This window comes from Macaca nemestrina, chromosome 10, assembly GCF_043159975.1.
Source record: "Macaca nemestrina isolate mMacNem1 chromosome 10, mMacNem.hap1, whole genome shotgun sequence".
NCBI lineage: Eukaryota > Metazoa > Chordata > Mammalia > Primates > Cercopithecidae > Macaca > Macaca nemestrina.
Genome location: NC_092134.1, coordinates 71,425,585 through 71,453,449, shown reverse-complemented (window position 1 = coordinate 71,453,449; position 27,865 = coordinate 71,425,585). Strand labels below are relative to the sequence as shown.

The 27,865-nt window shown below is 36.9% G+C and overlaps 1 protein-coding gene across 2 annotated transcripts in view; it reads right to left on the bottom strand.

Moving 5' to 3' along the window:
- Positions 1-27,865, bottom strand: part of TAFA2 (TAFA chemokine like family member 2) — a 507,044-nt gene that overhangs the window by 139,922 nt on the left and 339,257 nt on the right. For both annotated transcript variants that reach the window (XR_982638.3, XM_011728358.3), the window contains exon 2: positions 25,877-25,983. Coding sequence is in view for 1 of the 2 variants with exons in the window: in XM_011728358.3 (XP_011726660.1) it covers positions 25,877-25,982 (106 nt within the window). In the remaining variant the exon portion in view is untranslated. The remainder of the gene's footprint in view (positions 1-25,876; positions 25,984-27,865) is intronic.

Sequence of the window (27,865 nt, the reverse complement as noted above, 5' to 3'; positions counted from 1 at the left end):
GCAAAATGGGGATTCTAGAACTGATCAATAGCAATATCCTAGAGCATCTTCATAGGTGCCGTCACTGTATGTCTGGTATACCAGATGGATAGACTTTTTTCTATACTTATTAATGCATCAAAAATATTGTTGTTGTGACTGAACAGCCCATATTCCTCAGCATGCTTTTTTCAAGGTATTAAGATGTTGGGCTATTTTTTTTTTCTGAGCAAATAGTCAACAGGATTTTCTAAATGATTAGATTTAGAATGCAAAAATATCTGCGTAAGATGAGGGATAATCATTCTAGTACTTCTACCAAAGTGATATAGCATTCTCACTAACAAGACAATTTCTTGTTTATGACTTATTTAGGAAAAGGGAAAAGTTTATGATTTATTTAGGAAACTTCTACTCTGATAAAATAAGACCACAATCCCGAGATAGATTCAAGTATGAAAACCTTTACCATTTTTAAATGCTTCCATAATATAAAAGTTAACTTGATTAGAACTATTGTCTTTGCTTACATAACTTAAACATTATTTCAGTTAAAATAAAAACTTGATTCGTGATTAAATTAAAACTCTAATTGCATCCACAAACAACTGCCTACCCAATGATAGCTGTGAAAATAATAGTTAGATTTTGGTAGAGGTATTTAATTTCCTCTACCAAAAAATACAAAGCAATTGCAATTACTGTGACATTAGTGTGGTAAAAAGTCTGCAGTTTCAAAACCCATGCTATTCCTCCAAAGAAAGTGAAAAGTTGAGTTCATCTCCCAGGACTATTTCATCAAACAAGTGACTTTGTGATCATAACTTGCAGTCTTCCTTTCCTCCTTACTTCCCACACAGATTTCTCATTCTTCTCTTAGCTGCCTTCTAACTACTTTCCTTCCCACACAAGTCTTTTACTTATCTGCTACACAGCAACCATCTCTTACTTTCATCGACCCACTCAGGCTGACACATATTTATGCACTTCCTAGTAATTTTACTTTTGTTCAACATTAAGAAGGACTTTTCTGTATTATCTTTTCTGCTGTTGTGATTATATACATGCACACGTTTTGTCCCTCTCTGTGAATGGGTAAGAATTTATTAAATACTCATTGGGTTCACAATTTTATTAAACTAAAGTGGTTTTTCTTAATTGAGGAGTTCCTGGAGAGCATAATAATCTATTCATTTTGATAGCCTCTTGGTACTTAAGTAGTATCTGGTACAAATAAATGCTCAATACGTATTTGTTGAATGAATGAATGATAAATACATTACTGGGAAACAAAATGTTTGGAAGAAAAGAACCCCATAAGAATTTGATATTACATCTGAAATTTAACTGTCCTCAATGTTGGATATGTATACATTACTTTGAGAAACCCATTACATGAAAAATGCATAAGAGAATTACATTGATATAATTATTTGTATGTCAACATGATTGACCTAAAAGGAGTGAATTTTCCTCAATTAAAATGAACTTTCTTACAAAAGTGTGTCTAACAAAAATTTTAGTAAAGGAAAAAAAAATTTAAAGCTAGTGCACTACCTGTCTTTGACCCAAAAGTCTGCAGAGCATGAGCAGTGTTTGCCACAGTGTTTCATAACAGTGTTAGAGCTGCATGTCTTTGTCAGGAAAAAAGACCAACAGTAAAGGTGTTTTTATTTAAGTAACATCTGTTTTGAGATATGACATTTGTAGAGTTAGAAAATAATACATAGGCTATAAGTACTATACAAATAACCCAATAACTTATTAAAATGGCATGCCAACATGTTTTCTTCCTGAATTCTCTATTAGTGGGTTTGTCAGTTTTATCTACAGTTGATTTTCATTTCTCTATATAACTCCAATCCAATTTGTTTCAAATCAGGAACAATTAATTCAATTGATTGATTTTCTCAATATTAACCTTCCAGTGAGCTAGTTATAACTTGAAAACACACTATAAAATAACTTAATTTTTTTCTATTAACAGGTGACACTGAGATTCCTCAAAATACTCCTACAGATACACATTTGCAAACACAGATGAATTGCATGTATGGGCAAAGAATTAGGAGCTGGTTATTATATGTATGATATCACATTTCAAAAGAGCAAAACAAGGCCCCAATATGACTCACACTTTAATTTTATTTCCCAAGAAATATCTTTAAAAGTTTCATTAAGTGTTCATTTTAAATAATATGTTCACTGTGTATAGGAATTTGTATTTTGGAAGTACTTGATCTATCTACAAAGAAAGATTAATTAAGAATTACCTTATTATAAAATGCTCCAAAAAGTCTTAATTGTGCTTATTTAAAAATAAAAAACAAATGTTAGTAATTAAGGCACATCATTATCGTAGTTTAAAAGTTGTACATAAGACATTTTGCTTTTACTATATGTTTTTACTGAATGATCTATTCCCCATCCCAAGGCAATCATGAATAAAATTAGGTTAAACGTAGGGTGTGGCATCACAATCTCTTAGAATATGGTTCATCTATTGTATTGAATACTGTCTGTCTCTTTGGTTATCTTATTTGAAGAAAAAGGACAAATAAAACATGGCCAGCAAAAAAAAAAAAAGTTTCAATATTTATAATAGTATTATCAGTAAAATTAAAAATTTGTATATAGCAGAAACGATAATTTCTTACGATTTATGGTAGGTACTTTTTTGCTTTTTTGTTTCATTTTGTTTTTTTAATGGAGTCTTGCTCTGTCACCCAGGCTGGAGTGCAGTGGCACAATCTCGGCTCACTGCAACCTCCACCTAGAGGGTTCAAGTGATTCCCCTGCCTCAGCCTCCCGAGTAGCTGGGATTACAGGTGCCCGCCAAGACACCTGGCTAATTTTTTGTATTTTTTAGTAGAGACGGAGTTTCACCATGTTGGCCAGGCTGGTCACAAACTCCTGACCTCAGGTGATCCACCCGCCTCTGCCTCTCAGAGTGCTGGGATGACAGACACGAGTCACTGTGCACAGCCATGATAGGTGCTTTCAAAGAATTTTCACATGCATTATCATTTTAGGTCTTTATACCAATCCAGTGCAGAAAAAAAGAGCACCTATTATTCCTATTTTACAGATAAACTACAATGTTCAGAGGTAATATGTTTCACCCAAGTGCATTCAGCTCAAACCCTAAACACTTCCGACTTCAAATTTTCTTCCAGTCTTTGAATCTGTTTACTCTACAAATGCAGTCTTCTGTACTCACAATGAACTTACAAACTATTTATTTAGGAAAGTAGACATGTTCATTATGAGCGATCATCTAAGCACTCATTTTGCTTGGTAAATTTAATTCCCAGCCTAGTGTCCTGCTTATTTATTTTCATAATATCCAAATATCATGGCTAGACTTAAATTACTAAGTACATAACTTTCTATTACACAGGTACTCGAGATAATAGTGATATAGAAAAGAAACTAAATGTGAAAAACTAGAAACTATAGGAGATATTTAAATTATTTTCCAGTGGTCATATTATCATGAGAATTGTCAAACAGTATGTTTTAGTGACTTGATAAGGAAGGCATTCACAGAGCCAAGACTAGAAGCCTAGTGTGACTGAAAAAACATTTAGGTTCTTTAGATGGTCATCATCTTTCTTTTTTACATGATGCATGTGAAAAACATATGGATAAAAGAAATTTTAAGATATACAAAATAACTTTTCCCTCAAATATTTTGCTATGTGAATTCTTCAAAACACAAATTGTTGATCTAATAATTATATTAGTTCCTCCAAGTCCTTAAGATCTATTAAATCTATATGCTATTAGGACTTTTATAAATTATCATTAATGGCAAAAAAATGTACTATGAAATCACTGTCATAATAACAAGAACTAACTCTACGTCATGCATTTTCAACAGGGGTGATATCATCCCCCAAAAGGGTGAGAATTGGTTCATAAAAGGTGAAAAAAATCTTACTCTGTATAAATCACAGATATACACACAGCACATAAACCAATATATAGTATACCTGTGGTATTAAAATTTTAAGGGAGAGGGATCAGCTAGGAAAACAAAGTCTAAAGAAGCTGCTTAGAGGGCAAAAAATGAAAAAAAAAAAAAAAGATTGACAAGCACTTCTCTAAGTATGTATTAGCAAACTACTCTAACTTAAATAATTCAATAATTTTTTTACTTCCTCTAAGGGGATGATCAGTCATTACAATATGTTAAATATATTATCTTATCTAAATATATTATCTAATATATTATTATCCATTATATATTATATTATGGAATGGTAGTTATCTGTACAGTATCCACTAAATACCTGGAAACAAATACTTTTCATATATGAATTGTGCATGATCAAAAAAGAATAAATGCTTTATTGTTTTCAGCTCTTTTATAAGGCATACAACTATGTAATAATGGTATAACTTCATTCCGTGACTATAAACCCACCAACACCAGGAAATCTTTTATTTTCTGAAATAGTAAGATGTATTCTCCTCATGGTAGACTGATTCTGCTTTGAGATTTTATTTTAAAAAATTTTTGAATCATCTAGTATAAACAAACATGAGAGAGGAATTACAGTGAAAGATTATTCATTTCATAGACCAAATTTTAAAGTATGCAATACTTTACCCCCAAATATATTATAAACTAAAAAGAAAATCTAAACCTTTAAATAAAAATATACAGAGAAGAGATTTCTTAAATATAATGGTAGAGACTTTTAAAAAGTCAACATTAGGCCGGGCGCAGTGGCTCACGCCTGTAATCCCAGCACTTTGGGAGGCCAAGGCCGGCTGATCACGAGGTCAGGAGATCGAAACCATCCTGGTAACACGGTGAAACACTGTCTCTAATTAAAAAATACAAAAAATTAGCCGGGCGTGGTGGCGGGCGCCTGTAGTCCCAGCTACTCGGGAGGCTGAGGCAGGAGAATGGTGTGAACCCAGCAGGCAGAGCTTGCAGGGAGCTGAGATGGCACAACTTCACTCCAGCCTGGGCAACAGAGCGAGACTCCATCCCCCTCTCCAAAAATAAAAGTCAACATTATTCTTAAGCTGGAACAGCAACACTATCAACTTAAAACAGAAAAAACAAGGATATCTGCTATTATGATTGATTTCTTAAATTATTCTGTAACTTCTATTCAACATTTTAAAATATGAAATCTTCACTACAGCATATTTAAAGGAAAAGACCATATCATAATTATATTTATTCCAGATACTGTTAGGAACAGGAGATGTTGAAAAATGAAAGACATGAATCTAACCTCAGAGAACTTACAGTTAAGTGAGAAAAATAAGCATTAACAAATAATTATACAAATATTTAATTAGTTACAATTGTGATAAGAAATGTAAAGAGTGCAAGGTGCCATGGTACCATGTAACAGAGAAAGTAACCTAGAAGGATAATGAGGGATTTCTAGGGGAAATAATAATCATGAATAATGGCCTGAAGTTAGTTAGACAAATAAAGCAATAAAATGCGAAAAGCACACAGAGGGAAATGTGGCATAAAGGGGCATAGTGCCTTCAATAAATTGCAAAAGAAAACGCAGCTCTGGATCATTCTGAGTAAAGAAGAAGGTGTCCAAAGGAGGGAACAGGCTCAAATCATGCAGGGCTTTGTCACCCATGTTACAAGTTTTAAATTTAAGAGTTCTGGCCGGGCTCAGTGGCTTACACCTGCAATCCTAGCACTTTGGGAGGCCGAGGCAGGCAGATCACGAGGTCTGGAGATCGAGACCATCCTGGCTAACACAGTGAAACCCGTCTCTTCTAAAAATACAAAAAATTAGCCAGGCATGGTGCCGGGTGCCTGTAGCTACTCCGGAGGCCGAGGCAGGAGAATGGCGTGAACCCGGGAGGCGGAGCTTGCAGTGAGCCGAGATTGTGCCAATGTACTCCAGCCTGGGTGACAGAGCGAGACTCCATCTCAAAAACAAAAACAAAAACAAAAGGGAGAATTTTAAGTAGAGAAATAAAATTATCAAACGTTTATTTTTAAAAGTTCACTTTAGCACCTGTGTGGACAATGGATAAGAGTCAGGACATTTTGGATAGGAAAAGAGTTGCGCCGGGCGCAGTGGTTCACACCTGTAGTCCCAGCACTTTGGTAGGCCAAGGCGGGCAGATCACCTGAGGTCGGGAGTTCGAGACCAGCCAGACCAACATGGAGAAACCCCCGTCTCCACTAAAAATACAAACTTAGCCAGTTGTGGTGGCAGGTGTCTGTAATCCCAGCTCCTCAGGAGGCTGAGGCAGGAGAATCGCTTGAACCTGGGAGCGGAGGTTGCGGTGAGCCGAGATCGCGCCATTGCACTGCAGCCTGGACGACAAGAGCGAAACTTCGTCTCAAAAAAAAAAAGAAAAAAAAAAAGTTGCAACGGTCAGAGAAAATAAAGAAAGGCCACAGAGATGAAGGATGATGGTCAAATGTGAGTGATAACTAGGAATTAAAAGGAACTGGATTTCACAATTGACTGGATGGCAAGAAAGGTGTCAGAGGTGATTCCAAAGACTGGCTTGCACAACAGGGAACAGAGCCAATGAGCTGTGGGTAGGAAAACATGTGGCTGAGAATGCTTTCTGAATCTTTGGAATTAGACAGCAGCTGCTCTGAGAGGCCAAACAGAAAGCCAGAAGGATAATGCCATTATTCTTTGACTTCACAGCAGCAAGATCCAGGGGTAGGAATGTCCTGAGTACCTGGAAAGAAAGCTCTACCAAGTCCAAAATTAAATGCACATGTTTGGTGCCTGTCAAAGCAACTCCCATAAATACTAAGAAATCAATCAGAGTAGTAGTTTCCTAGTGAAACTAGCTACAGCTTTAGAATGTACAATTTATATTCTGAGAGCAGGATTCCAACAGGATATACATGGGGAGGGAAAATTCAAGTCCCATCCATCCAGTTTGGGACAAATAATAGAAAAGGATGAGAAAAATAGGAAGAAAAATCAAAATGAAGGCTTGTAGAGAGAGATTGTTAAATGAGAGGAAGATACAGTATTCTAAAAGCAACAGCATAACATTGCTTAGAAGTATACTACAGGAGTGTGAGAAAAAAGAAATACTGGTCAAAGGGTACAAACCTTTAGCTGTAGGAAGAATAAGTACTGCAGATCTAACATACAGGATAGCAACTATAGTTAATAATGTATTGTATACTTGAAATTTGTTAAGACAGTAGCTCTCAAGAGTGCTTTCCATACACAAAAATGGTAACCATGTGAGGTAATAAATATGTTAATCAGCTTGATTGTAGTAATCATTTCATAATGTATACATATATCAAAACATTACATTGTATGCCCTAAATATATGCAATTTTTATTTGTCAATCATATATTAAGAAATCTGGAAATAATTAAAAATACGACAAGAGTCAAAAAAAAGTTTACAAAGCCTATATGCTTTGTACTTTCAGAGTTCAGGAAACATGGACCTGGTCAATTCAATGTTTAGGAATGAGCTACAACAGAATGTGAAGTAAAAATATGAAGTTGGAAAAGAGATATGTGGAAATAAGACAGAGAGTGATAAGATAAGGAAAAGTATAAAAAAAATTTAGAAACAGCTAAATTAAAAACACTATTAGTGTTTTAATTTATGATGGTGGATTAAAAAATGGATTTAAGTAGGAGGAAATGGCAACAAAACCTTGGAACTAACTTACTGGACTGAAGAAAGCAGAATCTCTAGACACAGAATTGTCAAAAGGATGGGGAAACTGGAAGCATCACGTCCATCCTGGAAGGAGTGAGGGCTATAAGTGGGAGCATTCTGAAAGCTGTCTGAGAGGCAATTACATCTCTAGTTACTCTCCATCATTCCACATCAGTGTGTGACTGCCCTTCCACCAATCTGGTAGCAGGTTGGAAGTTTTTTGTTTGATTGGAGGGTTTTTCTGTTTTGTTTTTTAAGAGACACAGAGTTATCCTCTGAACTGGGAAACACAAGACAGAGTAGAAGGTATGTAGGTACCATACAGAAAACAAGAGAACTGAATAAGCTACAGAATGCTGAATTTCTAACATACTCCCACCCTAACTGGTTTCACCTCTCAGCTCTCCAACAACTTAAGCCAAGAAGTAAGCTTGTTACGTAAAGAATCTGAACAGTCCAAAAGAGAAAACCTAAACGTATTAACACTAGTGGTTCTCCAACGAGAGCCCTACTGCATCATTCTACATTGAGTCTCAATTTTTACAAGAGATTTCAGAGTAGACAGTTTGGAATTATCAATTATTTGAGGAAAGCTTCTAGTATAGAAGACGGAAGCTAAAATAGTAAAGTCAGCACAAAATCTTAGGAGAGACTATGCAATAAAAAATAATTTAACATGGATGACATGAGAATATTCAAAAACAAAAATAAAGAGCACTTAGAAATTAAAAGTACAACAAGAAGATACAAAATTTCACACAGGTTTGGTCAATAAAGAAATCTCCCACCAAAAAATTATAGCAAAAAGATATAGATGAAGGCAGGAGAGGAAACAGCACTACTAGAAGAAAAGTTTAGGAGATCAAACAGCCTAACAATAGGACATCCAGAAATGGAGAGGGGGAAAATCCTCAAACAATTCAATAAATATTTTCACAACTGGAGGATATGAATTGCCAGATAAAAGGGTTCAAAAATGCACAGCTCAGAAATTCATAATGGATCTTCACCAAGATATACATCATTTTAAAATTACAGAACAGACTCAAGCAGAAGAGACAGGGAAGAGGGAAAAAGGTCACATTCAAAGGATAAAGATTATAAGAATCATCTTACACTTTTATAGCAGCAACATTACAGTGAGAAAATAATGGAGAAATATCTTCAATATACTACAGGTAATTATTCCCTCCAAAGAATTCTATACCCAGCCAAACTATCATTTAAATATGAGGGTATAATAAAGATATATTTAGACAAGCAAGGTTTTAAAAAATAAATTTTTTATTTATGTTTTTCCTCAAGAAACAACTAAACAATATGTTTCACCAAAATGAAACAATAAACTAAAAAACAATGAAGATATATGAGACCTCGGAAATGTATCATCATATGTAAGAGATGGGAAAAGGTAATTGTCAGGATGACAGTGAAGAGAGATCCCAGGATGAAGTATGCACACCAGACACAGAGGAAAACCAGTCCTGACCACAGCAGTGACTCACAGGGCAGACACATTGAGGGCTGTTCTTTAAAAAATGCCTGCCGTCATGTACTGTCTTTTTAGCCTAAAAGAGATGCTTAGGTGAATCTGGCTCAGATTCTTGTCTCAGTTTGTCTTGGCTATAAGCTGATGACATTTTTGCTTTCTCTCCTTCTATTTTCCCATAAGGTATTCTGCCTGGCTCAGCTGAGAACACTCACTTCAGTCATAGAAAAGTATGTTGCATTCACCTACTCTTAAGAGCTGGAAGTATGTCTTAATGAGTTTAGAAATATAAAACACCAAGTATTTTATTCTCCATAGCCACGTTCCTGTGGGACATCTACAACTTGAACTAGGCTACTACTTTTACATGTCATGACTGTAGCCACCCTGTTTCATACATGGGATTATCTATTAACCTCTCCAGAAGAATCTTAAACTATTAAGGAAGCTGAATTCAAATTTTGATCCAGAACAACAGGAGTGAGAGAAAGGAGATAGTTAGCTTTCTATGAAATGCATTTAAAATATGTTCTTTATTTAACATGTATATTTATATTTCATCTAATAGTATATTATCATTTATCTATTTTTTCTTTATTATTACGATAGGCAAAAGAGTCTTGAAGTAAAATTAAATATATATTTTTAAATTTCTGTATTGTGCACTCTACTGGATGCCTCAGAATTATTTAAAAAATCACATTAGTAGAAATAAAGGTTAGAATCGAATTACAGAAATGGCTAATCATTGAGGAGAGAGTCAATATATGAGAAAGGAAGCATGAAAAAGCACTGTCAAAACTGAGAAAGAGGTTGCTAGATACAGAGAACAGAAAATAATGATCCAACTTAGATACTAAATGTTCCTGGGAAGAAATAATACCAAAAAGATAAAAGCATCAAAGACAAAATAAAATTAAGATTTTATTAGAAAGTGGAAACCTAAGTTTGAAAGGTTTCACTCAATGTTAAAAGACACAAAGACACAAAACCCGTATCTATCTAGGTATCCATCTAGATATGGGTTATATGCAGTTTAATATTGATCTATCTATTGATAGATAGATATGCATGTTTTTTAAATTCAAAGGTAAAGACACTATCTTAAAAGTATCAATATTACCATCCTCCTCCCCTCAAAAAAAAAATTACCTACAGCTAGTAAAGAGATAAACTTGGATTAAAATTCAAATTGTCTGGGTCTCTGAAACTGTGCTAATATACTATATGCTAATAGACTGAATGTAAAATTTAAACTACTGACTTAATTATTTATAAAGAGCTCTTATAAGGCCATAATAAAAACAGCATCTACTAATACAATGAATAAAATATATGAAAAGGTGATTAAAAAATATTAATGGTCAACAAACCAATAAAAGTTTTACTTATCACCTTTAGTAATTAAAAATCACAACTTAAAAGAGGATGAAATCGGCAAAGATTAAATAGAATAATAAACCTCAGTGTTGATAAGGGCTTACAAATACAGGCATTCATTCTCTGCTGATGAGAACATAAATTGAGAGGTTTACAATTTGATAACATATATCAAAATGCATACATTTTAATATGTATACATGTTAATAAATAAACATTCTATGAATGTAGTCTAGATCATTTTTGTTAGTGCTCTTTTATGCTTTCTAAATATCCTAATATGAGTACAAATCATTTTTAAAATTAAAAGTGTCATTGTCAAAACAGTAACATTTTAGAATTTGAGTCATTTGACCTAGTAATTCCTGTACTACAAATCTAGCCTAAGTAAATAAACAGATATGGGGAAAAACAGTTATACATATGAAGTTTATTGCAGCATTATTTTTACTAAAAATGAAAGGGAACAGCTCAAACACTTAATAATATGGTATGGTTAAATAATTTTCAGAGGAAATGTAAAGAAATGCTCACAAAAAGTGAGAAACTAAGATACAAATCTATAAATACAGTATAATCTTAATATGAACAGTATTTGAGAGTTAATAATGGTGTATGTGTAGTGGAATTACAGGCATTTGAAAGTTTTTACTTTATATTTTTATATATTTTTCAATTTTCTCCAACAAAAGTTTATGATACTGTATATTCTAAAATACAAAAACATTACTTTAAACATTATATTTGAAAATTATATAACTGAAAATATACAAGTGCAATCAAGCTTTAAGAGTTATATAAGAGTCTCAAACAAATTAATAATAGAAACTTGAGTTGGCAAAGAAATTGATAAATTATCCAAATAATAGAAATGAAAATAGTTCAAAATTAACTTTATCCATTTATTAGTATTCAAAAATATAAATTAAAATATAAATAAGAGGGGGCGGAGCAAGATGGCCGAATAGGAGCAGCTCCAGTCTCCAACTCCCAGCGCGAGCGACACAGACCGGTGATTTCTGCATTTTCAACTGAGGTACTGGGTTCATCTCACTGGGGAGTGCCAGACGATCGGTGCTGGTCAGCTGCTGCAGCCCGACCAGCGAGAGCTGAAGCAGGGCGAGGCATTGCCTCAACTGGGAAGCGCAAGGGGGAAGGGAGTCCCTTTTCCTAGCCAGGGGAACTGAGACACACAACACCTGGAAAATCGGGTAACTCCCACCCCAATACTGCGCTTTAAGCAAACAGGCACACCAGGAGATCATATCCCACACCTGGCCGGGAGGGTCCCACACCCACGGAGCCTCCCTCATTGCTAGCGCAGCAGTCTGTGATCTACCAGCAAGGCAGCAGCGAGGCTAGGGGAGGGGCGCCCGCCATTGCTGAGGCTTAAGTAGGTAAACAAAGCTGCTGGGAAGCTCGAACTGGATGGAGTTCACAGCAGCTCAAGGAAACCTGCCTGTCTCTGTAGACTCCACCTCTGGGGACAGGGCACAGTAAACTAAACAAACGCAGCAGACACCTCTGCAGACGCAAACGACTCTGTCTGACAGCTTTGAAGAGAGCAGTGGATCTCCCAACACGGAGGTTGAGATCTGAGAAGGGACAGACTCCCTGCTCAAGTGGGTCCCTGACCCCTGAGTAGTCTAACTGGGAGACATCCCCCACTAGGGGCAGTCTGACACCCCACACCTCACAGGGAGGAGTACACCCCTGAGAGGAAGCTTCCAAAGCAAGAATCAGACAGGTACACTCACTGTTCAGAAATATTCTATCTTCTGCAGCCTCTGCTGCTGATACCCAGGCAAACAGGATCTGGAGTGGACCTCAAGCAATCTCCAACAGACCTACAGCTGAGGGTCCTGACTGTTAGAAGGAAAACTATCAAACAGGAAGGACACCTACACCAAAACCCCATCAGTACATCACCATCATCAAAGACCAGAGGCAGATAAAACCACAAAGATGGGGAAAAAGCAGGGCAGAAAAGCTGGAAATTCAAAAAATAAGAGCGCATCTCCCCCGGCAAAGGAGCGCAGCTCATCGCCAGCAACAGATCAAAGCTGGACGGAGAATGACTTTGACGAGATGAGAGAAGAAGGCTTCAGTCCATCAAATTTCTCAGAGCTAAAGGAGGAATTACGTACCCAGTGCAAAGAAACTAAAAATCTTGAAAAAAAAGTGGAAGAATTGATGGCTAGAGTAATTAATGCAGAGAAGGTCCTAAACGAAATGAAAGAGATGAAAACCATGACACGATAAATACGTGACAAATGCACAAGCTTCACTAACCGACTCGATCAACTGGAAGAAAGAGTATCAGCGATTGAGGATCAAATGAATGAAATGAAGCGAGAAGAGAAACCAAAAGAAAAAAGAAGAAAAAGAAATGAACAAAGCCTGCAAGAAGTATGGGATTATGTAAAAAGACCAAATCTACGTCTGATTGGGGTGCCTGAAAGTGAGGGGGAAAATGGAACCAAGTTGGAAAACAGTCTTCAGGATATCATCCAGGAGAACTTCCCCAACCTAGTAGGGCAGGCCAACATTCAAATCCAGGAAATACAGAGAACGCCACAAAGATACTCCTCGAGAAGAGCAACTCCAAGACACATAATTGCCAGATTCACCAAAGTTGAAATGAAGGAAAAAATCTTAAGGGCAGCCAGAGAGAAAGGTCGGGTTACCCACAAAGGGAAGCCCATCAGACTAACAGCAGATCTCTCAGCAGAAACTCTACAAGCCAGAAGAGAGTGGGGGCCAATATTCAACATTCTTAAAGAAAAGAATTTTCAACCCAGAATTTCATATCCAGCCAAACTAAGTTTCATAAGTGAAGGAGAAATAAAATCCTTTACAGATAAGCAAATGCTTAGAGATTTTGTCACCACTAGACCTGCCTTCAAGAGACCCTGAAGGAAGTACTAAACATGGAAAGGAACATCATCCTGATACCAAAGCCTGGCAGAGACACAACAAAAAAAGAGAATTTTAGACCAATATCCCTGATGAACATCGATGCAAAAATCCTCAATAAAATACTGGCAAACCGGATTCAGCAACACATCAAAAAGCTTATCCACCATGATCAAGTGGGCTTCATCCCTGGGATGCAAGGCTGGTTCAACATTCGCAAATCAATAAACATAATCCAGCATATAAACAGAACCAAAGACAAGAACCACATGATTATCTCAATTGATGCAGAAAAGGCTTTTGACAAAATTCAACAGCCCTTCGTGCTAAAAACGCTCAATAAATTCGGTATTGATGGAACGTACCTCAAAATAAAAAGAGCTATTTATGACAAACCCACAGCCAATATCATACTGAATGGGCAAAAACTGGAAAAATTCCCTTTGAAAACTGGCACAAGACAGGGATGCCCTCTCTCACCACTCCTATTCAACATAGTGTTGGAAGTTCTGGCTAGGGCAATCAGGCAAGAGAAAGAAATCAAGGGTATTCAGTTAGGAAAAGAAGAAGTCAAATTGTCCCTGTTTGCAGATGACATGATTGTATATTTAGAAAACCCCATTGTCTCAGCCCAAAATCTCCTTAAGCTGATAAGCAACTTCAGCAAAGTCTCAGGATACAAAATTAATGTGCAAAAATCACAAGCATTCTTATACACCAGTAACAGACAAACAGAGAGCCAAATCAGGAATGAACTTCCATTCACAATTGCTTCAAAGAGAATCAAATACCTAGGAATCCAACTTACAAGGGATGTAAAGGACCTCTTCAAGGAGAACTACAAACCACTGCTCAGTGAAATCAAAGAGGACACAAACAAATGGAAGAACATACCATGCTCATGGATAGGAAGAATCAATATCGTGAAAATGGCCATACTGCCCAAGGTTATTTATAGATTCAATGCCATCCCCATCAAGCTACCAATGAGTTTCTTCACAGAATTGGAAAAAACTGCTTTAAAGTTCATATGGAACCAAAAAAGAGCCCGCATCTCCAAGACAATCCTAAGTCAAAAGAACAAAGCTGGAGGCATCACGCTACCTGACTTCAAACTATACTACAAGGCTACAGTAACCAAAACAGCATGGTACTGGTACCAAAACAGAGATATAGACCAATGGAACAGAACAGAGTCCTCAGAAATAATACCACACATCTACAGCCATTTGATCTTTGACAAACCTGAGAGAAACAAGAAATGGGGAAAGGACTCCTTATTTAATAAATGGTGCTGGGAAAATTGGCTAGCCATAAGTAGAAAGCTGAAACTGGATCCTTTCCTTACTCCTTATACGAAAATTAATTCAAGATGGATTAGAGACTTAAATGTTAGTGCTAATACCATAAAAATCCTAGAGGAAAACCTAGGTAGTACCATTCAGGACATAGGCATGGGCAAAGACTTCATGTCTAAAACACCAAAAGCAACGGCAGCAAAAGCCAAAATTGACAAATGGGATCTCATTAAACTAAAGAGCTTCTGCACAGCAAAAGACACTACCATCAGAGTGAACAGGCAACCTACAGAATGGGAGAAAATTTTTGCAATCTACTCATCTGACAAAGGGCTAATATCCAGAACCTACAAAGAACTCAAACAAATTTACAAGAAAAAAACAAACAACCCCATCAAAAAGTGGGCAAAGGATATGAACAGACATTTCTCAAAAGAAGACATTCATACAGCCAACAGACACATGAAAAAATGCTCATCATCACTGGCCATCAGAGAAATGCAAATCAAAACCACAATGAGATACCATCTCACACCAGTTAGAATGGCGATCATTAAAAAGTCAGGAAACAACAGGTGCTGGAGAGGATGTGGAGAAATAGGAACGCTTTTACACTGTTGGTGGGATTGTAAACTAGTTCAACCATTATGGAAAACAGTATGGCGATTCCTCAAGGATCTAGAACTAGATGTACCATATGACCCAGCCATCCCATTACTGGGTATATACCCAAAGGATTATAAATTATGCTGCTATAAAGACACATGCACACGTATGTTTATTGCAGCACTATTCACAATAGCAAAGACTTGGAATCAACCCAAATGTCCATCAGTGACAGATTGGATTAAGAAAATGTGGCACATATACACCATGGAATACTATGCAGCCATAAAAAAGGATGAGTTTGAGTCCTTTGTAGGGACTTGGATGCAGCTGGAATCCATCATTCTTAGCAAACTATCACAAGAACAGAAAACCAAACACCGCATGTTCTCACTCATAGGTGGGAACTGAACAATGAGATCACTCGGTCAGGAAGGGGAACATCACACACCGGGGCCTATCATGGGGAGGGGGGAGAGGGGAGGGATTGCATTGGGAGTTATACCTGATGTAAATGACGAGTTGATGGGTGCAGCACAGCAACATGGCACAAGTATACATATGTAACAAACCTGCACGTTATGCACATGTACCCTACAACTTAAAGTATAATAATAATAAATTAATTAAAAAAATATATATATATATAAATAAGAGACTATGTCTAGACCTTTTCATATAATAAAGATATTAAATTTAATTTTTTTAAATTAGTAGCCAGCCAGTATTTTCAGAGTGGTAAGAGGGGAAGCTTTATATACTTCTACAAGGAAATAAAAAGTAATTAGACAATATGTAGAAATATTCTTGTGGCAAATATTTGTCATTTTCTTCTAAAACATTTACCTTTCTATATCCTTCTCTGTATTGAAGGCAGCTGGAAGCTTAGATAAGATTTCCCAGGTTGCTTTGCCAGCTGGCTTCTGGTTAGATTCTAATGGCAACCTTTTCTCAGGGATTCCCAATTGGCCTGACCAAGACTTTTTCAAAGCTATGCTGAAGTTCTAGGCTCTTCCTACTCAATCCTCCTTCCTTCCTTCTCTTCTTTCATGGGATTCAGACCCTCATAGTCTGAAGGTTCACCCCCTCCTTCTCCTGCACCTCCTCTCTTTATACTTCAAAGGTGTTTCTACCCATAAATTTCTGGTGTGTTGAATTCTTTCTTGGAGTCTGCTTCTTGGAAGATGGCACTTTCGTAAGAAACACCCAGGGAAGGAAGAAGCCATCTATTTTTTTCCTGCTTTGGCTTCAGAAGTGGTGAGGTAGGGTACTATGAATGCCCATAGGCCTTAACAGCATTAGCAGAGAGTCTAGCAGCGTTGGGAGCAGTCAACCTCTCAGGCAGTTCTTGTAGTGTCGTGAAAGAACTGGCTCCTGGCTTCCTGCTCAGTGGCCATGGAAGTGATTCCTAAATCACAGCAGGGCTTTGGCAGACCCTGCAGTGTGCACAGTCACGAGTCCTATGTAACACTGTGTTGCTCCTTGCTCTTCCACCTGTAGGGGCAGGAACAGCTTTCTGAAGCTACAAGTGTCTGGTGATACTATCACGCTTCCTTATTTCCTTTCCAGCCCATTCAACACGTTTGTCACCAATTTCCTGTTTCAAACTGCCCTACCATGATGGCAATTTTCCTGACTAGATGTTGAATGATACACACCTAACCATTTCATTCTTTTTGACATCCAAAATTCTCATTTGTACTAAATATTGAAAAAATTATTACATGTGAACAAAAATTATTACACAAAGGTTTTTATATTAGTATTAACAAAAAGTCTCCAAGAAATCTAAAAATGGGAATTTTTTTAAGAAATTTAGGGTGCATTTATATTTTTTCCATGCCCCAATACAATATATGTTTATGGATATTTTTAGATACATGTAAATACTCATTATTTACTGCTAAGTGGGGGGAAAAAGCTGTAAAATTGAATACGTGTTTATCATATGATCCATGAAATTCTACTTCTAAAATTATATCCTGGAGGAATGTTGTGTGAACCAAAACAAACGTATAGTAACGTCCACAGCAGCATTGTAAATAACAACCAACAACCAGAGCGACCCAAACATACGTCAACAGTAAAAGAGATAAATACATTTCAGTATATTAATACAATGAAACCCTGTATCACAACACGGATGAATCCCAAGAGAAAAACATTGACAGTAAGAAGCAAATCACATTTTGTAAATGCCTGTAGTAGAATTACATTTTTACAACATTGAAAACCAGATATATTAGTACATTTTCACACTGCTATAAAGAACTGCCCAAGACTGGGTAATTTATAAAAGTAAGAGATTTAATTGACTCACAGTTAAGCATGGCTAGGAAGGCCTCAGGAAACTTACAATCATGGCCCAAGGCAAAGGAGAAGCAATGCACCTTCATCACAGGGCATCAGGACGGAGTGAGTGACAGCAGGAGAAATTCCAGACGCTTATAACACCATCAGATCTCGTGAGATTCACTCATTACCACCAGAAAAGCATGCGGAAAACCACCCCATGATCCAATTAATTCCATCTGCTCCCACCATTGACACGTGGGGATTATCCCCACCCAATTCAAGGTAATGTTTGAGTGGGGACACAGAGCCAAACCATATCACCAGACAAAGCAATATTCTGTTTTTGTTTTTGTTTTTGAGACAGAGTCTCGCTCTGTCACCCAGGCTGGAGTGCAGTGGCGTGATCTCGGCTCACTGCAACTTCCGCCTCCTGGGTTCAAGTGATTCTTCTGCCTCAACCACCGGAGTAGCTGGGACCATAGGCATGCGCCACCATGCCCAGCTAATTTTTTGTATTTTTAGTAGAGACAGGGTTTCGCCATATTGGCCAGGCTGGTCTCAAACTCCTGAACTCGTGATCTGCCTGCCTCAGCCTCCCAAAGTGCTGAGATTACAGGCGTGAGCCACCATGCCCCGCTCAGACAAAGCAATATTCTGTTGTTCAAAAACAAGAAGTTGGGAAAGGGATACCTCTGTGGGAGGAGGGGTTGTATTCAGCGACTCCAAGGGGCTGACAACATTCTATTTATTGTCCTGGCTGATAATTGCACAGTAATTTGCTTTATATTTATTTTTCATAATATGTAGGTGTTTTATTTACTATTATATAAACATGGAATATTTTAGCATAAAAAAGAGGAGAAAAGAATCAGATTATGAAAGCATAACTCTTAGAAACTAGCAACTCTGCCTGCATGGTTTAAAACAGAATCACTAACTCAGGGCAACATAATCTCTTACAATTAGTCTTTGTCAATAAATGTATGAATACATAAAATAATGAACACCATGCTCTCCAGTATGTATAACACATTTATGAATTAAACCAGATGAAAAGAAGTCCAAATGTTGTTTAATAATTTCTGCATGGAAAAATTATGAGTAACTTGATTTATCTTCTTGGTATTTTTCTTTCTTTCCAAAGTTTCTCAAATAAATATATATTACTTTGAAAATTCAATAAAATACATAATAAAAATGTGTCATAAGTCTAGAATACAGTCAGTTTATGTTCTAGCTATTTTTCTTTCTCTTAGGACATTAATCCAATTGTTTTTATCAACAAGAAAAACACCATGAATTATAAATCAGTGCTCTTAAACTTTGGTGTACATCCTAATAGCTGTAAGCCAGCCTAAGAGATCCTACTAATATCCTAGGCTAAACTGGATCAAACAATTTAAACTGTAAGAAAATCAGCATTCTGAATATTTCCCCCAAAGGATCTATCCCAGCCACCTCCCCAGGCTAACTGTGCATCACTATCCTCTTTGCTCTCTGCTCTCCAGTCACAGCAGTCTTATTTCAGCTCCAGTGAATTCTTTCCTTCATGTCTCAGTAGCTTGGCATAGGCTGCTGCTCTTGCCTGGATGTCTAACCCTTCCTCTGTCTTCATTCAGATCTCAGCTCCAATGTCTCCTCCCTAGAAAAGTCTTCCCTGAAACTGTACCCTATCCATTTTACCGTTTATATACTCTTATCCTGAAATTTTATCTTCACAGCACTTTAATACCATTTGTAATTAACTATTTGTGTTATTATCTGATTAATGTTTTTCTCCTTCAAAATACTGTATCACTAGGACACGAGTCATGTCTGTTTTGCTCACTTCTGTTTCGTTTTCTTTGACAGAGTCTCCCTCCATCGCTCAGGCTGGAGTGCAGTGGTGCAATCTTGTCTCACTGCAACCTCCGCCTCCTGGGTTCAAGCGATTCTCCCACCTCAGCCTCTGGAGTAACTGGGATTAGCGGCACATGCCACCACACCTGGCTAATTTTTGTATTTTTTAGTAGAGATGCGGTTTCGCCATGTTGGCCAGGCTGGTCTCGAAATCCTGACCTCAAGTGATCCACCGGGTTCCGCCTCCCTAAGTGCTGGGGTTACAGGCATGGGTCACCGTGCGTGGTCTCGCCTGTTTGTTTTGTTTTTTTTTTTTTTTTTTTTTTTTTTTTTTTTTTGAAGAGACAGGGTCTGGTTCTGCCACTCAGGCTGGAGTGCAATGGCATGATCCTAGCTCAATGCAATCTTGAAAGCAATGCTCCCACCTCAGCCTCCCAAGTAGCTGGGACTACAGGCACAGGCCACCACACTTGGATAATTTTTTTAATCATTTTTCTTAGAAATGGGTTCTCACTTTGTTGCCCAGGCTGGTCTCAAACTCCTGGCTTCAAGCGATCCTTTCATCTCTGCTTCCCAAAGTGCTGGGATTATAGGAATAAGCCATTGTGCCCAGCCTGCTCACTTTTGTATCTCCAGAGTTTGGCTTAAAGCCCAACACTTAACAGACACTCACCATATATTTCATGGATAGTTGGTTGGATAAATGAATAAACTATCAAATGAATCAACAAACAAATGAAGATCCACCAAAAAAAATTTATGGCTGTGTCTCTCAGGCTTTGAACTGAAAAACATCTTTATTTTAAAATTTGGTTATCACCATACTGTATACACGTAATGAAACATCACACTGTACTCTGTAAATAAGTACAATTATCACATATCAATTACAAGTAAAATAAAATTTTAAAATGCTTGTTTTTCTTTGAAAAAGATCCATTCAATCAAAAGTTCTCACTCATACCAGTAATTAGCTTGTATTACAATGAGGATAATATATATTCAACCTTGGCTAATCAAACTAACTTTTTTAGGCTCCTTTTTGTTCCTGGATATAACTCACCTGTGTGTATCTCTTTCAAACAAAATAAAAATTCTTTTCCAACCCCCAAACCCAATGATGACTCATTCTCCGGAGATTTAGTTTAGATGTGATTGGTAAGGAAAGAAAAGACAAGAAAACATATTAGCCTTCTAAGATTAATGACTATATTTTTCTGTTGGGAACTTGGAGTCCTAAACTAAAATGTTTGCTCTCTGATCCCCAATATCAGAAGCTGCACCTAATGTAATTGCTTCCAAGGGGAAAACACTGCTCATTCTTTCTGACTGGCTGTCACAATACTCTGACTTAATCCCTTCCGAAATGCCCAGCTCAATATAATTGTAAGAATTCGAGGCAGAATCTTTCTGTGGCAGTTTGAGCAGTAAACTTATCTGTTTGTATGTAAGGAACTGTTAGTTCTCAAAGCACAGAAGGTTTTATTAAGAAGATGACAACAATTTCTGATTTTTAGATACCCATTTTTTCAAATTCAAATGTTCTGGATGTCTATAGTGTTCCTATGTCATGTTCAGAAAACGGAGTAATAAAATTGTCCATTGGTGGCTCTTGAGAGCAGGATATTATTGTATTTGTATTTTGGTAGAGATATTTATTTATTTGGTTCTTTCATATTCTACATTTACTTGCTCCATAATGACCTATCTACCACTCTCTCCCTTAAATATTCTATGCACGCCATCCTCCTTGCTATTTCTAATTGTCTATGGGCATGATTGAAAGCATTCGTACCTATTGCTGCTTTGCCTGGAGCATCCTTTCCCTGAATACTCCCACTAGCTGACTCCATTGGAAACTTTAGATCTTACCCAAAGGCCTATTTAAAATTCTATTCCTTCCTGAATACATCCTATATGCTTTCTTCCTTCATATATTTTCCAGAGCATGTATATCATAAAACATCCCATTTTATTTATTTTTCTTATTACCTATTTTTCCACTTCTAGAATAAATATCCCATGAAGACAAAGATTTTTGTCTCTTTTCTGTACCTGCTATATTCTCAGGCCTTAATGTAGGTACTCAAAAATCATTAAGTAAAAAACAACTTTTCCATGAGAAATATCCAACTGAAATGACCAATATACTATTATAGGGGTCTAGGAGAACTTGTTTCCAGAAAGCAGATAAGTTTACCAGTGGAAACAGTAATAGTGCCACTAAACACAAAGCTACAGCTGTTGCCTGATCACCAATCAGTCTGTGCTCCTTATACTGATAGACCAGAGAGAGAGAGAAAAGGAGTTTAATATTGATGGGGTAAATGTAAAGGTCCCTGATGACCATGAGGAAGACGACAGCTGCTGTGCACTAGAGGCAGAAAGGAATATATTAGGCACTCAGATGATGCACTGGGGCATCTTGTGGCATTCCCGTGCCCAGTTACAACTACCAATGTATAAGTACAGCAGCAAGAGAATGGTAACCCAGGGCTCAGAACTCTTAGAACACTAGGAAAGCCTCCTACATGAGTAGAAGTGCTAGCAAACAGAGAGGAAAATCTAGAATAGCTGGGCGTAGGGTGGACAGGCCATGAGCACCAACTGCATTAGCGGGACTCTTACTATTCCTCTTCTAGTAAGTCTTCTTGAAAATTGTGACCAACCAAAATCTTGAATAAGCTTTGCCTGGATGGAGTGACTTTCAGTGAGAAGCAGGTGGATCTGAGGGCTGTGAGTAGACTGCACTGGAATGTAGCTGCTGATACACTACCAAAATCTTTTAGGGCTGTGCACCTTTCCTCCACTTGCTGTGAATGTTCTCTGATCACAGTTCACAAGTGTCCCCTTCTTTAGAGACTTACTTTCTCCTAAAGATGAGCCACTTCCCCAGAGAGGCTACTCCTTACCATGGGGAACAGGCCAGTAGCTAATGGCCCATGGACACAAGGGTAGACGAGGCCATCTAACCCGCCTCAAGGAGGGACCATCTCTGTGGAACAATTCATGTCTCAGAGATTCCCCATAGGAGCAGACTGGGCGATTCTCCAGCTGAGACTCTATTTGTGCTTAGTTTTTACCTCCCGCTCTAGCCTGCTTCACTTGCTCTCATTCTCCTGAGAGCACTCTTTCAATAAATCACGTAAACAAGAATTCCTGACTTGGCTCTGCTTCCAAAAAACCCTGCCTAAGACTCATGTCATATGCAAATTGCCTCTGAAATAATACATTATAATGACAGGCCTTTAAGATTCTTACAAATACAATTCTGATGAGCATTAGCTCACAAAATTTTTCTTAAAACTCAGAAGTCCTAAAATAAATAAATTACCATGAGTGAAAGTCACTAGGAGGAAAACACAAAATTGCATAAAATAGGATCATCAGCGAGTAATATATAGACATATATGGTATATATTTCTATTTTTATATATACACCATATATTTCTATTACTGTATATGTAGTGATATATAAAAAGAGAAACCTGAAAACATGAGTGAAAACAAAAAGCTATCAAAAGCTTGCAGATTAGCAAGAAAAAAGACAAAATTTTGGTACAATATAATAAATAAAATTAAAATTTAATGTGTGAATTAAAGAGTAGATTAGACCCAAGGGAATATAGAATTAGCGTGGTAGAATAAAAATGTGAATAAATAGCCCAGAATAAAGCACAGAGACTTGAAGGTAAAATATACATATAAAATAAAGTTTGAAATACATAAAGAAAAGAGTGAAAAATCTGACATATACGTAATACCTAGCCAGCATTCTAGTTTAGTAGAGACAGTGGTGGGTGGAGAAACTACATTTCAGGAGATGGTGCCTATAATTTTTCAGAGTTCATGAGAGACACCAATTTAGATACTCTGGAAATTGAATAAATCCCAAATTGTGTAAGTAAAAAGAAATTCACTAGTACATATATTTCATGGTTATATGGAGCAAGACTGCCTAGATTTGAACCCTGCCTCCAATAGCTCCTAACTGGGCAACTTGGGACGAATTACTTAACTTGTCTTTGCCATAGTTTCTGATCTCTAAAAATAGTTTTAAAAATAGTATCTACCACATAGATGGTTATGAGATTAAATGAGTTGGCATCTGTAATGCTCTTTAGTCTGTCGAGTTTCTAATATTCATCTTTATTACTTTTATCTTGAATGCTCACCAAGGTGTTCTGGATCAGAAACTGATTTCTTACTAATTAACTCACAATAAATAGAAAGTGAACTGGCCTGCCTCGTCCTAAGCCTTAACCCTGATGAAAGCCAAGCCAAATGTCCTACATTGATAGCCGAACATTCCATAGATGACTGACAGCAAACAATGGATTATTTTCATTTATGTACAGGAGAGAGACAGCCATTCCCCTCCCACTCCTGAAAGGAGAGAAAAATCTTCTGCTCCTTTGAAATGAGGTGGAAAGGATCCTAGGTTCTTACTTAACCATTTAGAATGTAACTGTATCCTTCCACAGGTCAGATACCCCAAAGGAGTCTCCAAAGTCTGGGCTTTGCACGTAGGGAGATAGCAGCCCAGCCTTTCTTGGATGGTGAGCGCATGAGTAATCATTTTATGAGCATGGTCTACAACTTACATATACACAACACTTATTATTTTATATGTAAAATACCTCAAAACAAAAAGGATATTTTGTACAGAAAATATAAAGAAAAGAAAGAAAAAAGAACAAAAGAAAGAAAGATGGAGGATGGGAGAAAACTTTCATAAAATCTTCATCCAAAGTATCAGTGGCAGTGTGAAAAGGGAAAAGCAAAACAGAAAACGCTATCCTCTGTAATGTACCAGGTTTGACAATTTAAGTTTTCTGACACGATGTGTAATTTCTTATGTTCAAGGACTATTTTCTTGGCAAGAAGAAAAGATCTTAGTTTCAGAGAGCATAGAACATAACACAATTTAAATGTCTTAAAGTAGCTTTGACAATAGCATGCAATATACACTGTGAGCAGTCTTTATGAGTGATTCTTTAAGATACCCCATCATTTGGCTTTGGACATGAGAAAGTATCTTTATCATGAACACTTGCTGTGCTAGCCTGATGCCCACAATTCCTATGATCCCCCACTCCTCCCAGTTCTTCTTTCAAAAACTGGGAAGGGGCACTAAGGTGACCATCAGAATAATGAGGATGGGGTGTGTTTTCTTGTTAAGTCCAAGGCAGGGCTTGACCCTATTGGATGGCAGCTCTTTTAAAAGATGAGTATTTAATATTGCTTCGTTCTTTGGTCTGGTTTGTTGTTGCCAATTTGAGACCACAGGGAATGTCATCTTCAACATCTTCATAATTTTACACTGATAAAAATTATTAAAGAGAATTTAAAGTCTTATCTGTGGATCAGTGTGCTGTATTAAAGAAAAGGAGAATAAAAAATATATGAATATATATTCACACACATGAAAACATATTGTGGGTAGAAAACAGGATAATGAAATATGAAAAAACTCTTCATAAAATTTTATTTTGCAAGATGTCCCTTTTTGATTTTAAATAGTGGGGGAAGAGATTAGTCTTGTAAGCATCAGTCCCACACACCACGTCTTTTCTCTCCCTGGTGTTAATGTTCCATGTAATGCTAATTAAATGGACATGTGTAACTAATTTAAGTGTTACAGAATTCAAAGCAGTCTTAATTCCCCCTTCACCCAAAAATAGAATGAGAAACTAAGTTGTTAGTCTCTAGACTTTATAGTGGGCAGAGAATTAAATTATAAAATCATATTTTACAGAAAAATCTAAATTGATTTCTCAGGTTATGAATACTTGATTATGATAGGGACAGTTCAGAAATAGCCTCATGGAAAAAGTAGTTATTCATTATATTGAGTCTCATAGCCAAGAAAGAGGGCAGAAAGAATGTAATTGTGAGCTGTCAAGCTTAACACATATGTATAGAGCAAATATTCTCACTCTGTTCAGTGGCAGAATTGAGTCTGCTGAATATCATACCAGGGGCAGTGTCCAAAGGGTGGTCAAAGTGGTCCTCTGACATAAAGAAACATGACCCACAAAAAGCATTGAAAGAAAATTTACATATAGACGTATTATCATTACAGATACTTTCTTTACCAGGATGAGTGCAATCTGAAACTTTATTATATGCCAACTCAATTTTTTAATATCACTATCTAAAAAGGGAAGGAAAGGTATAGTTATATTTCCATATTCTTTGAACACTATTTGCAGAAATGGCATTAATTCTGAAAATATCATCTTTCCCAATCAAAGCCATCTTAGAGATAACTCTGCATTATTACTTAAAGAAAACTGCCAGGGGGAGAATCTATACCTAGTAAAATTTAACAGACCAGTGGAGGCAAAACATAACAGCCTGTGTTAAGGGTAGTCATCATCCACAAACAGTAGAGGAAAAAAACTGAAAAGCTTACCTTTATGATGGTTTGCACTGGATACGACTTTTCCCCACAAGGTTACAATAAATATTATTATTAGCAGTTTTCCTTTTGTTGCTTTCTGTAAGTATCTCTTACTCATCCTACAAATAAAAAATAATAACAAAAATCATAAGGATGTAAATTCATAGCTTTTCCATAATAATTGTGCTACATTTAAAGACTTCCACTATACTTTAACCCCTTCAACTCCTGAAAACTGTATTTCTTGTATTTAAAATGCTGTTCACTGTATATAAATGATGATTAGAGAAAATAAAGGTTTTCCAAAGTACCTTGATATGATGCAGGAGATGAGCAAAGTCCTGCCTCAGTCAGTCTTCATCCACTTAACCATAGCCTAAATCAGTTTGGAAATATTATCACATTTCTCTCCATATAAACATAGATTTAATTTATTAACAAAATCCAAGGCACAGTCATTCGGAAAATCTTTAAATAAATGCCTTATTATTTTACTTTTTTCCTAAGAATTGTCAAGTCAAATGGACAGTGTAACAGTTTAGCTATAACTGCTTAGATGAATTCCTGCACAGAATATGCTCACTTCAAATCTATTATTCCTAATGTGCATTTTTAAAATCATCTGGTTATATACATTTCTTACTGCAAAGTAACCTGATGCTCCTAATGTACACAACTCCAATACAGGCGACACAATATTGTTGGATTCCACCTTGATGTGCATTCCCAGAGGTAGGAGAAAAATGAAAAAGTAGAATGAAAAACACCAAATCAACATTTTCATGTTGAACTCATAAAACTAAAGAAAAGAAAAAATGTTATAACAAAATAATAGCTGCCTATAATAAAAGTTCAGAACTTACTTTCTACAACATTCTTTCATTAGTTCTGAAGAATAAATTTGGCCTGTAGGTATGTCCATCGCCATTTTGTAGATGAGGAAATTTGGAAATTTGCCCGGACCACATTTAATGACAATAAAAATATAAACCCAGAATTGTCTAATTCTAAAATTCTTGCATTAATAACTAAAGGATGGGGGGAGGGCGCCCAAGATGGCCAAATAGGAACAGCTCCAACCTCCAGCTCCCAGCCTGAACAACACAGAAGATGGGTGATTTCTGCATTTTCAACTGAGGTACCGGGTTCATCTCACTGGGGCATGTTGGACAGTCGGTGCTGGTGAGTGGGTGCTGTCCGACTAGCAAGAGCTGAAGCAACAGAACAAAGCTGGACGGACAATGACTTTGACAAGTTGAGAGAAGAAAGCTTCAGTTGATCAAACTACTCAAGCTAAAGGAGGAACTACGTACCCGCGCAAAGAAACTAAAAACCTTGAAAAAAGAATGGCTGAATGGAGAACTAGAATAATCAATGCAAAGAAGACCATAAAAGAACTGATAGACATGAAAACCATAACACGAGAACTACATGACAAATGCACAAGTTTCAGTAACCAACTCGATCAACTGGAAGAAAGAGTATCAGTGATTGAAGATCAAATGAATGAAATGAAGCGAGAAGAGAGTGTAGAGAAAAAAGAGTAAAAAGAAATGAACAAAGCCGCCAAGAAATATGGGATTATGTGAAAAGACCAAATCTATGTCTGACTGGTGTGCCTGAAAGTGATGGGGAAAATGTAACCAAGTTGGAAAACAATCTGCAGGATATCATCTAGGAGAACTTCCCCAACCTAGTCAGGCAGGCCATATTCAAATTCAGGAAATATAGAGAACACCACAAAGATACTCCTCGAGAAGAGCAACTCCAAAACACATAATTATCAGATTCACCAAAGTTGAGATGAGGAAAATATGTTAAGGGCAGCCAGAGAGAAGGGTTGGGTTACCCACAAAGGGAAGTCCATCAAACTAACAACAGATCTCTCAGCAGAAACTCTACAAGCCAGAAGAGAACATGGGCCAAAATTCAACATTCTTAAAGAAAAGAATTTTAAACCCAGAATTTCATATCCAGCCAAACTAAGTTTCATAAGTGAAG